Genomic DNA, 10892 nt, shown 5'->3' on the forward strand with positions numbered 1-10892 from the left:
TTTTTTAATTTTTTTAAAAATTTTGTTTCTTCGCTCCGGTTTTTATCGATGTGAACAGATCAAACCGCTCCAGAGAACCGAGTGTTTCCTTTAGTGTAGCCACAAATGCCTTGACTCTGCTGTTGATGGTCTCCAGAAAATGCTGTAGAAACTGCCTTAACTGTGACATGCCAACTTTCTGTTTCTGTTCGTTTTGCCCTTACTAAGGTAGCTCATGAGTTGTCTATCTGTATATGTTGGTTTGAGTAATTATGTTATTTATTCGTTATTTATTTATATTAATTATGAAAATTGATATTTTTTGATTGCAGAAATTCTAATGCGCTTTTTTGTCTCCCTGCCTGCCATTTCACTGTGCGTTTTAGAAGATCTTTTTTTCTAAAGGGGTCTGCTGAAAAGGTTTTAACTTTTATACCTAGAATAACACATGATCTTAACCATTTTATCCCGTGCAACCAACAGCTCTTACTTTTAGATGCAATCTCTTTTTCTACACACATTATTTTCTTAACTGTTAGCTATTTATAGAGTGCTTCGATAGAACTGTTTCAACTGTATAATTATTTACTATTCAAATAAAATATTTTCAAATTCAAGCGTGCCCCCACCCCTCCTGCTTCTCCCTGCCGGGCTGGCCCTGCGGGCTCAGGGGGACTGGCATCCGGCTCCACACTGCAGCTGGCAGGGTGCCTCCATAGGCACCAGCCTGCTCTGCGCTGTTTGATGAGATTAATTAAAAAGGAATTAAAGGGAGGAGAAGAGCAGGGTGCGGCGTGGCTGGTCTGGGGGAAGGTTGCCCCCTGAGCAAAGGGGACCCCTGGCCGTGGGCTGGAGCCCCAGCCCTGCCCCTGCTGCGGCCGTCGCCAGGCACAGCCTGCCCTGGGCTCTGCTGCTGGGGAGAGCTGCCAGGGACCTTCCCTGGAAGGTGTTGCAGGGAAAACTCGAGGAGAGGCAGCACCTGTAAGCAGAGAACTTGTAGAAACCCGTGCATAGGAGGGCTGTGGTGTTTGCTGGGCGGCTGTCGCATGTGCTCAGCGCTGAGGTGTGGGGTTCAGGGCTCAGCAGAGCAGCGGCATCCTGCTTTGACCGTGGGCTGTGGAGCCTGGCACAAGGAAGGCCAGGCATTTGTCTGCTTCCTGGCAGGGCGGGAGCCCATTCCTGCCTCGTCCTTGCGCCCCGCAGCGGGATTTCTGCAGCATCCTTCAATAACTGTATATATAGATACATACATATATTTGCAGACGGATCTATCTCCATCTGCGGGGCCTTGTGTTTGTATATGGGAATCTCACGTGTTTGGTCAGAATTGCTGTAAAATCTGTGTAAGTGGGGAAGGTGCGTGCTGGGTTTGTGAAACCCCTCTCACAGACAGGTGTTGCATGCACCTGTATGATCTCCCCCTTTGCCAGCAGCAGCAGGTACGGAGCCAACTCCACGGCATGCAAATCTGCTTGGCAGCCCCAAGAGCAAATCCCTGCTCCCAAACTGGTGTATGAAGGGCCAGGGGGCTGCAAGGGCTTGGTGTGGGTGTAGGGGCTGCTCCGTCTTGGGGTAGCAATGCCTTTGAGGCTTTGGCTCCCTGGTGGAGGTTTCCAGCCTCTTCCTGCCATCTTCTCTCACCTAAAGGCTCCTAACCATAACCCTGATTCACTGTGGGAAGGGCAGGAGGTGGTGGAGCTTCCTGGAGGTAAGTTTCCCTGGAATTGGCTGAGTATTTTTTGATAAAGCAAAAGTTGTAGAGAAAGAACATCTTTCTAGAGAAAGATTTGTTTGGGGTTTTTTTGGTTTTTTTTTGTCTTTTTCAGTCAGGCTGAACAGTACCAATGTATGGGTACGCTCCTTCTGTCTTGATTCCTAGGAAACCAACTTGGTTATGCCAGGGCTGACTTCAGGCCTAGGCAAAGCTGTGGTTTTAGCTGTAAATCAATACACTGGAAAAGAGCATAGCCCGAGAGACCCAGGCAGCAAAGCCTGCCTGGCAAGAGCTGCGGTTTTGCTTTTCCTGGCTTCCCTGGCCTTGGAAAGCCCCAGATCCCGGGCTGTCACAGACGGTGTCGCAGCTGTCTGTGGAGTGGGCTCTTTGGTCCCCAAGGGGACTTTGCCAACATACGTGGCCGTCCTCTCGGGCCACTGGACACCATTTCCAGAGTGATGCTGGCGCATCCTCTGGAGAAGCCTAAAGGCTCCATCCACTCTGTCACAGCAGTGTCCCTGCTCAAATCCATGCTCCAAGCCTGTGGCACCAACGGGCCACAAAACAACAGCTTCATACTGCTGTCCATTCCCTAATAGTCGAGTAAATCCATGTCTGCTCTTGTAAGAATCAGTTAGAGTTTGTTGGGGCCAGAATTCCCCAGGTTTTTAGAACTGTCTGGGTAACCATTGGCACCATCTTATTGTATCTCCCGCTGAGCAGAAAGGGTGATTAGTGGAGACTCCTGTGTTGGGGAGGAGTAAGGAGAGGTGACAGTGGAGTACATTGGAAATGGCTCTGTTCACAAACATTCTGTAAAAGGGGCGCAGTTTGCTTTTGGCATCGCTGGGCTGCAGCAGCCTGGGCAGAGCTGCTGGGCTTTGTGTCTGCAGCCTTTCTCCCCTTGCCTGCACCACTGGGTCCTTGTGAGTGAGGGTGAGCCCCAACTGCCCGAGGGGTTTTACAGGGAGCCATTGGCATCACTGTTTTGCGTCTCTTGCCACCTGGCAGTGCAGGGCATTGCACCGCCGTGACAGGTCACAAAGCCTGCCGCTCACACCAGCCTCCTTTGGACAGTAATTTGGGGAGGGATCTGTCCCTGCCCCTCACCAGTTCCTCCCTTGCGCCGTCCCACTGCTCAGGCCCCCAGCACTGGGTCTGTGCTGGGCTCTGCCTCCTGCTCTGCGTCTGTGAAGTCCCAAGCCCACGTGTAGCTCGGTGGCTATCCCAGGGGCCGAGCAGCGCGGCTGAACCTGGAGCGCTCTCAGTAGCAGCCCCTGGGAATGCAGGTGTTGCTTGGTAGGTGCCATGTCCTGGCCACCCAGCAGCACGGGCCGGCCAGTGCTGCGCAAACAAAGCCTCCTGCTGTCAGCTAACAAATCAGCTGCTGGTGGCTCTCGGTGCATCCAGCAGGAACAGGTTTGGTCACCACGGAAAACACTGATCCTGCCCCAAACGTGACGCAGTGCAGGCAGCTGGCGCAGAGGTTGCTCACACTTTGTGCACGCGGGCAGAGGGGTTTGCCTGCTGTGCCGGAGCCTTCCTCCTCTCCGGGCACACCGAGAGCTGAACGTGTGGTCTGGGACAGAGCGTGACCACAGGGAAGGGAGCTGGGGAGATTGGATAGATGAACCTGCAGGGTTCTGAGAAACGTAGCATGGACACCATCCCTGTCCCATGGGCTCAGAGCTGGTGGGGAGCTGGGGCGAGGTGCTCCTGCCCACAGGGGAAGACTCTCTGGAGGCTGCTTGTCCCCAGGGTAGGTTTTGGGCAGTTTCGGTACCAACACCATGGTCCCTCGCAGCCATCAGTGCAGTAGGGCATCTGTCACCTGCCCTGCTGGATGGGCTTACTGCAAAATGCAGCTGGTCACAGCTCAAGGTTTTGGGAGGGCCTGCCCAGCACCTTCCAGTCTGTTTCTGGGGTGGGCAGTTGGGAGGTATCCATGGGATTGGGGCAAGCCTGGAAACAGACCTCTTCCTCACACAAACCTGTTTAAAAAGAGGCATCGCTGTTGATGAGCTGGTAAGTGGCTCCGGGAGTCACAGGTCTTTCTGTGGGACAGGCCGTGCCTGCAGGGTGCCACGGGGTGCTTTGGTGTGCTGGTGTCAACACACCCCCTGCCCCACTGCTCGAAGGTCAGGAGTGCTGGGTTGTGGTGAGTGTGTTGGGCTGGGTGGGACAGCAGTTCCCTGAAGCACCCGGGCAGCTCCCCTTGGTGAAGGATCTGGGTGTGCAGGTGCATCCTGCACGTGGCATTCAAACACCTCAAATCCTTCCATGCAGGTGAGAAGCCTCATCAGGGCTTTAAATGGTTTAAATAAAATGTAGTTTACAGTCCACATAACAAAGGTCTGCCTCTGGCAGCCTTTGATGCATTAATCATTGAGATGGGACATGGCAAGCATGGGCTGTCCTGTGGTAGCGGCTCCAGGCTTGGTTCTTACCTGTGCCACTGGATCCGAGTGCTGGGCTGCCCCCAGCACTGCTCTGACCGTGCTGTTTTCTCCGCAGCAGGCAGGCAGGGACCGAAGTTGGGCAGAGCCGGGCACAGCGGCAGCAGCGGGAGCCCCACACTGGCACAGGGACCGTCCTAGGACTGCATCCCCCCGACATGGTAATTGGGACATTATTTTCAGCAGCCAGGTCCAGTTAAGCCACCTGTTCCTCTTAGGGAAGAATCACTCTTTTTAAGCTCTAATAAAGCCCCCTCGCAGCTCTGAAGGCGAGGGCATGCACAGCCCAGCCTGTTCCTGCCTGGCTCTTGTGCTGTGCCACTCTGCTGAGGCTTGCCAGCCTTTCTTAGGGAATGGGGAGGGTGAGTGACAGGGAGGATTCAACCAGAGCAAAGGCTCTGCCTGGGCTGCACTGGGCACTGTGCTGGGGAAGAGAAGCAGCATGGCTTGGCTGCAGGTTAGAACAGGTTCTGCTTTCTCAGGGCGTGGGACCACGGTGTTTTCATAGGCTCATTTTACAGTTTTTTAGAGGGAAATTGCCTGTAGTGCAAGACCAGTTCAATGATAAATGTGAGGAAAATGCTGTACGATTGGGGGTGTCTGAGCAGGGAGGTTTTGGTTTAGTTACACACACACAGAAGAAATCAGAATTTATTACATACGATAAATTATATTTTGCATTTGCCTCATCCCTGGCAGTGTCCAAGGCCAGGTTGGACGGGGCTTGGAGCAACCTGGGATAGTGGAAGGTGTCCCTGCCCATGGCAGGGGACTGGAATGAGATGAGCTTTATTGCTCCCTTTCAACCCAAACTATTCTAGGATTCTGTGATAAAAATAAATATAAAAAATATTTACAGCAGTATATTCTATATAGATGATTTATATAAGTAGACTTCAGAATATGTAGATAGTGTATAATATATTACATGTATTACATCAGTGCATATTATATTATACAATGTATACTAAAATATATATATATTGCCAATGAGACGATGCATATTAAATACATTATCTACAGTACATAATACCATACATGCATTATACCTAATTACTGATACATTACAAATGTTGATGTAATGAAACACTTGTCTGACAGGAGCTTTTGTCAGCTCTACAGCTGGGATTTGTGTGCTGTGGAGGACAGAGTGTAGGTGCACATATGTGTGCGCACCTGGCATAGCCACTATACATACATATTGTACAGGGTCTAAAATACTGTTATTGGATGTATATGGTGCACTGAATATTCCATGATGCATGTTATATATGTGCAAAACATTACATGTTTATTATATAATGTTATACAGAATGCATACATTTCTGACACGATTTACATCATTTTCTTATATACATTTTAAATAAAAGTATACTTCATATAGATGCACACAGTAGTACAGTTTGTAAAGTAATGCTATAGTTTATGTCACGATATGTACATATAGCTAAAATATATACTAGGGATGTGTGCATATGTAGATATACACGTATAATGTAAAGGTAATATGTTGTATTTATGTAACCTATAACCCATTTTTGGATAAAATTATTATCTTTATATTCAATATTTAGTATTCAAAACCAGGTATTAATAAGATAAAAAATATAGTGTGTATATGATATAATACATTGTACAATATATAATGCATATGACATTATATACCTTGTATTATACATAGATTATATATCACAGATTGCATATATTATCCTTAATGTAATTATGGATACACATTGTATCTGTGTGAATTTAATACCTGTAATATATATTCTAGCTAATATAAACATATAGACATGCATAATATCAAATGCTAGATATATAATTCGAAATACTGTAGCATATAATATATAGAACATGAGATACCTAATGTATTCTGTTTAGTTATAGAGAGCATATTAATAGGTATAGGAATAAGGTAATACCTATACAAATGCTTGTAAAAAATGTTTCTAAAGCTGAAGGAAGGTATAATTAGAAGGGATACTGGGAGGAAATTCTTGGCTGGAAGGGTAGTGAGGCCCTGGCACAGGTTGCCCAGAGAAGCTGTGGCTGGCCTATCCCTAGAGGTGTTCCAGGGCAGGTTGGACTGGGCTTGGAGCAACCTGGGATAGTGGAACGCGTCCCTGCCCTTGGCAAGCGTGGAATGAGATGATCTTTAAGTTCCTTTCCAACACAATCCATTCTGGGACTCCATGGTAAGTATAACCTAGTCTGTATATTATTTAATTTAGTAAATGATTCTTAATGCCGTTTGTGTGCCTGCTGCCACAGCTGGAGGGGCAGGGGTGCCTTGGGCGCGTGTTCCTGTCCCAGGCTGGCTTCACCAGCACCACTGCAGCCCCGTGGCCGGGGCTGTGTCCTGCCTGGCGGGGCCTCGCTGCCCCCTGCCCCCATGGGTGCCAGTACCAAGCTGTGCTGGGCACCGAGCTGTGCGGGAGCCGCGTGCCCTTGGCGCTCTGGCCAGAGCCTGCCCAGCGCCCACCTGCTGCCGGGAGAGCGGGGACACATGGCTGTGCCAGCCCTGGTGAGGGGCACTGCCTGGCTCAGAGCGCTGCCAGCGCAGTCCCTGAGCAGTGACCCCTGGTCTGCAGAGCAGCTGGCCCCCCTGCTCTCCAAATCCACACCAGGGTGGTGGTGGTGCTGCTGGGCCTGGGGAAGGGATCCTCCCTGGAAAGGTAGTTGGAAGCTGGGTTCCCAACACTCATTAGTGTGTGCAGTTACTTCTGCAAAGGGAGCTTTGTCTGGAGCCATCTGGATTAACTCTATTTCTGGCTAGAGCACCTGAAAGCAATTTAGGAGCAGCCTTTGCTGTGGCTCTTCCGCAGAGGAAGGGAGATTTCCAGGTGTCTTTTCAGACGTCATCATGGCTGAGTGCAGCCCCCTGCATTTGCTTAAGGAATGTCTCTCGAGTAGAAAATCGCCATTAGAAACCTCTTGTTTTTAATGCCGATGCGGGTGGTTGGGCCATGAGGCATCGCAGGGAAGCAGGTTATGGACAGTGGCTTCTGGGGGCCGCAAGGGTCTGTCACTGTGCTTGGTGCCTTGGGCAGGGCCCGGCTGGCAGGAGGTGCCACCCTGCAAGGGCCCGCGGGGCGCGACTGTGGGTGCCCCGTGTCAGTCACAGCGTGAACTCCTCAAGAGCGCTCCAGTCTGGGAACGCCGCTGCCAGCTGCGCACCCGGCAGCCGTTCCTGCAGCTGCGGCCCCAGCAGAGAGGGACAGAACCTGCGTCCAGCAGAGGGACTGTCCCTGCCCCCTGTGAGCCAGCCTGCACACCCAGGCAGCCGCAGCAGCCAGGCCCAGGCAGCACCACCGGCATCACCAGAGTTTCAGCCCCGGCGCCTCCCGCCCGCTGCCGTACACACCACACAGGTACCACTTTTTATTGCTCTGGGCAGAAATTTTATTGTGAGCAGGGATTTATTAACTTGGTGAGGGGTAACAGAGTGGCTTTGTCATCCAGTTCAGGGTGCAAAACCACAGCGGAGTTTATACAAATTACTAGTTTTTGACATCAGGAAAACATTATTTTCATCATTGTTTTAATTCTTCCCTGAATTAGAGATACATATTGCTCTAAGGAGAAAGGGCTCCTTACTCAGAAGGATGCCTTTGAAATTGTTTCAGACCAGCTATTGGATAAGTAGCTAGTGGACAGGCAAGGCTGTCTGGCCCTGAAAGTGAAATAAATTAAAATACATGTTTTATATTCTAGGTTCCTTCACTGACAGAAAATCAATAGAAAGCAAAACCCAACTGTGAGGCAGAAAATCAAACCAGCTGTCCAAGCCCTCAGCAACGGAAGCTCCTCAGCAGCTGCACCAGGTGAGTTCCTGTCGGGCACCAGGGCTGAGGTGCTGCCCCTCAGGCACAGAGCACGCAGCAGAACCCAAGGGCTACCTCGGCATCACTGGTCATGGCGGGAACGTGCCCCACAGTGGCCCCTGGCCAGGTGCTGGCACTCAGGCGGACAGACAGCCGTAACACCAAGTGTAAGTGCAAAAACAAGTGGGGGCCCAACGGGGCATTTCCCAAAAAACACAATCCCTTCGCTTAAAGCAACTCCCATTCCACTGGGAGGTGTGCGTTGAGTGCCAGGAGCAACCAAGCAGCAGCAGGACAGGGCTCTGTGGCTGCTAGATCTCAGATTTCTGTTGCTTTAAAATACTAGGGATTTAACTATAAAAATTTTCACCCCATTAACCTACAACATGTGTAGACCGAAACACATCAGCTACTGCCAACACGAGCTCTGCTCACTACAGCAGGTGCCGGGAGGACACCCTGACTCCTCACAAGCCTTTAGCTGTGTTGTCCTCTGCCTAGAGACGTCACAGCCTGCTGGGACAAGGTGAGGGGTTGCCCAGTTCTTTACACTGTGCTGGGAAGGGGTCATGGCAAAAGCATGGCTTTTTCTCTTCTAAGAGGATTTGCTTATTTTTGTTTCTCTAGGGAGCAGTTCCAGTGCACAGCCATGGCACACACCACGGAACGGCCACGGCGCTCCCGGAGCGGGACAGCACCAACTGGAGAGCTCCTCCCTCATCCACATGTGCTCCAGCAGGGAACATCTGCTACCTGGCTAGTCATGGGAAAACCTCTATTTAGAAAAAAATTCCCTTATGCACAAGTAAGTGCTGCCTGGAACGACTACAGCAATACTCTAAGGGTACGTTAAATAACTGGTTTCAGTGCTGGTTCACAACCTCTGGCTGTGGCACCTGCAGCCAGGGGCTTGGGGCCCGCGCTCACTTGGTGCCAGTGCAGTGGTGATGGTGACACAGGTGACACCCAGTCCCCAGCTGTATCTGTCCAGACTGGGGAAAGGCCGGTACACAGAGCAAACCCTTTGCCTGGCCCCTTCAAGACATGTTCACCCAGAACTGCCTGTTCTGATCTGTGCTCAGGTGCCCTGGCCGCAGCTCTGTGCTCCAGGGCCTCAGCTGGACGCCTTGCTGAGGGCACTGGTGGAGCGGCGGAGCTTCCCCGAGACCCTGCTCCTGGAGGCACGTGGCAGCGAGGGCGGCTCTGCCAGCTCGACGCCGATGGTGACAGTGAGGTCAACACTTGCACTTGTGGTGAGGCAGCCTGGAAAACAGAACAGGCAGGGAAAACCCAGGTCAGGACATAAGAGCCTGTGTACCTCGGAATAAGTGCGTGGCACAGCACTGCCCCTCCCTTCGCCTCTTCCCAGCTTCTCTTGGGATTCCCAGCATGAGGACTGGCACACAACTCTCCCTGGAAGGTGCCTTAACCTCTGGAAAAATCCTAAAGAATCACAATTTCTTCCACTACATAACAGGTACCCTTGTTTTACTGGTGGCTTATGGCCACCACTGGGGAAGGGTCTCGGGGGGCTGTGGGTATGCAGGGTTATGCTTTGTTGTTTAGTGGGGTCACCTGTTGGTTATTCCCTAGAGGCCAGGCCTGCCCAGGCTGGCTGAAGGGGAACAGGTGAGCACATGGTCATTAAATGAGACACTAATGACCAAAATGCGGTGCAGCTGCTGCAAGGGACCCACCCTACCCTGCTGAGGGCTGGACCTGTCCCAAGGCATTTCCCGGGGGAACACTGTTTCATCAGCTCCCGCAGGAAACAGTATTTTTAAACCATGTTGCAATTCTCTCCCGAAGTGTAAACACAAGTTTTTTATTACAGGTAGGAGGGAGGAACAGCCTCGCAGCCAGGCAGGGAGAGCACAAGGACATTCTGAGCCCACTCCAAAGGTGGGCACTGGTGGCACCCCCTCTCAACTCCTAAGGGATGGTTGTGTTTTGCAACACAGACCTACTTCCAGTGCAACAAATGACTCCATTCTCAGCTGTGTCTGGACAGGCCGTGGCTATTTAATCCTCCCTTCACCCTTCCTAGCCCAGGTAAATCTCAAGCGTGCACAAAATGCCCCAAAGCAGAGCCAGGGCCTTGGCTGAGGCTGATGTCCCTCGAGCATAGGTGAGTAGGGCACTGTCCTTGCAGGACGGGTGGGGACATGGCCATGGGTCAGTGTGGAAGCAGGATCAGCCCTCGGTGGCTGAGGACAAAGACTCACCCTGGCTCTCTGCTACACTTCCAAGGTGAGGTATAACCTGTCTTTTTGCTTGAGCAGCTCTGTTTGAGTGACTGAAAGCAGCACAGCCCCAAGTGTGAGTCCCCGCCGCCTGCCTGCAGCCCTGCGTTTGCATCTCAAAGACAGCCCATACTGTACCAGATTGGTTCTTTGAGACAACCGACTGAGGGGAAATAGCACATTTTAAAAAGGTGGAAAGTGTGACTTAGCCTGTAAAGGCATTTTCTGTGAAAAATACAGAGCTGTCAATTTTGGATTAAAAACAAAACCTGTGGTGCTACTGGCTGGGGACAAAAGTGTTGGGGAGGGAAGGGCTGTGAGGGAGGTGTTGCATTTGACATTCCTGCAGTGAGGCAGAATGGCAGATGGTCAAAATAATACCATTTTCTCCAAGAGAACAAGCTGAACCAAATTAGAAATAAAAAATAATTACCATACATGGATTGTGGGAGTTGTTATCGCACGTGGGAGTTATCATCACATGTGGGAGCCATTTCAGCATAACCGCACGTGGATTGCGGGAGTTATCATCGCACGCGGGAGGCATGACCGTACGCGGATCGCGGGTGCGATTGCCGCGCGCGGATCGCGGGTGGCATGACCGTACGCGGATCGCGGGTGCCATTGCCGTACGCGGATCGCGGGAGGCAGGGCCGGACGCGGGCACCGGGGGGGC

General features: G+C 51.3%; 2 protein-coding genes and 1 long non-coding RNA gene across 8 annotated transcripts in view; 2 read left to right on the forward strand and 1 right to left on the reverse strand.

Moving 5' to 3' along the window:
• The window catches only part of CFAP61 (cilia and flagella associated protein 61), a 93475-nt gene extending 85526 nt beyond the window's left edge, over positions 1–7949 (forward strand). For 4 of the 6 annotated variants that reach the window (XM_017730434.1, XM_017730436.1, XM_017730435.1 and 1 more), the window contains 2 exons: positions 4208–4310; positions 7864–7949. In XM_017730434.1, coding sequence (XP_017585923.1) covers positions 4208–4290 — 83 coding nt within the window. In that variant the 3' untranslated portion in view covers positions 4291–4310; positions 7864–7949. Of the gene's footprint in view, positions 1–4207; positions 4821–7863 lie in introns of those variants that run through there. The other 2 variants (XM_017730438.1, XM_017730437.1) reach the window with 2 other exon arrangements.
• The window catches only part of RALGAPA2 (Ral GTPase activating protein catalytic alpha subunit 2), a 93231-nt gene continuing 89866 nt past the window's right edge, over positions 7528–10892 (reverse strand). Inside the window, exon 39 of the mRNA XM_017730418.1 lies at positions 7528–9236. Within this exon, the coding sequence (XP_017585907.1) occupies positions 9088–9236 (149 nt within the window). The 3' untranslated portion in view covers positions 7528–9087. The remainder of the gene's footprint in view (positions 9237–10892) is intronic.
• LOC108445710 lies at positions 9245–10653 on the forward strand. Its single transcript, XR_001860659.1, has 2 exons — positions 9245–9450; positions 9808–10653. It is a non-coding gene; the product is annotated as an uncharacterized LOC108445710 (long non-coding RNA).

Source organism: Corvus brachyrhynchos, unplaced genomic scaffold (genome assembly GCF_000691975.1).
Source record: "Corvus brachyrhynchos isolate BGI_N302 unplaced genomic scaffold, ASM69197v1 scaffold133, whole genome shotgun sequence".
NCBI lineage: Eukaryota > Metazoa > Chordata > Aves > Passeriformes > Corvidae > Corvus > Corvus brachyrhynchos.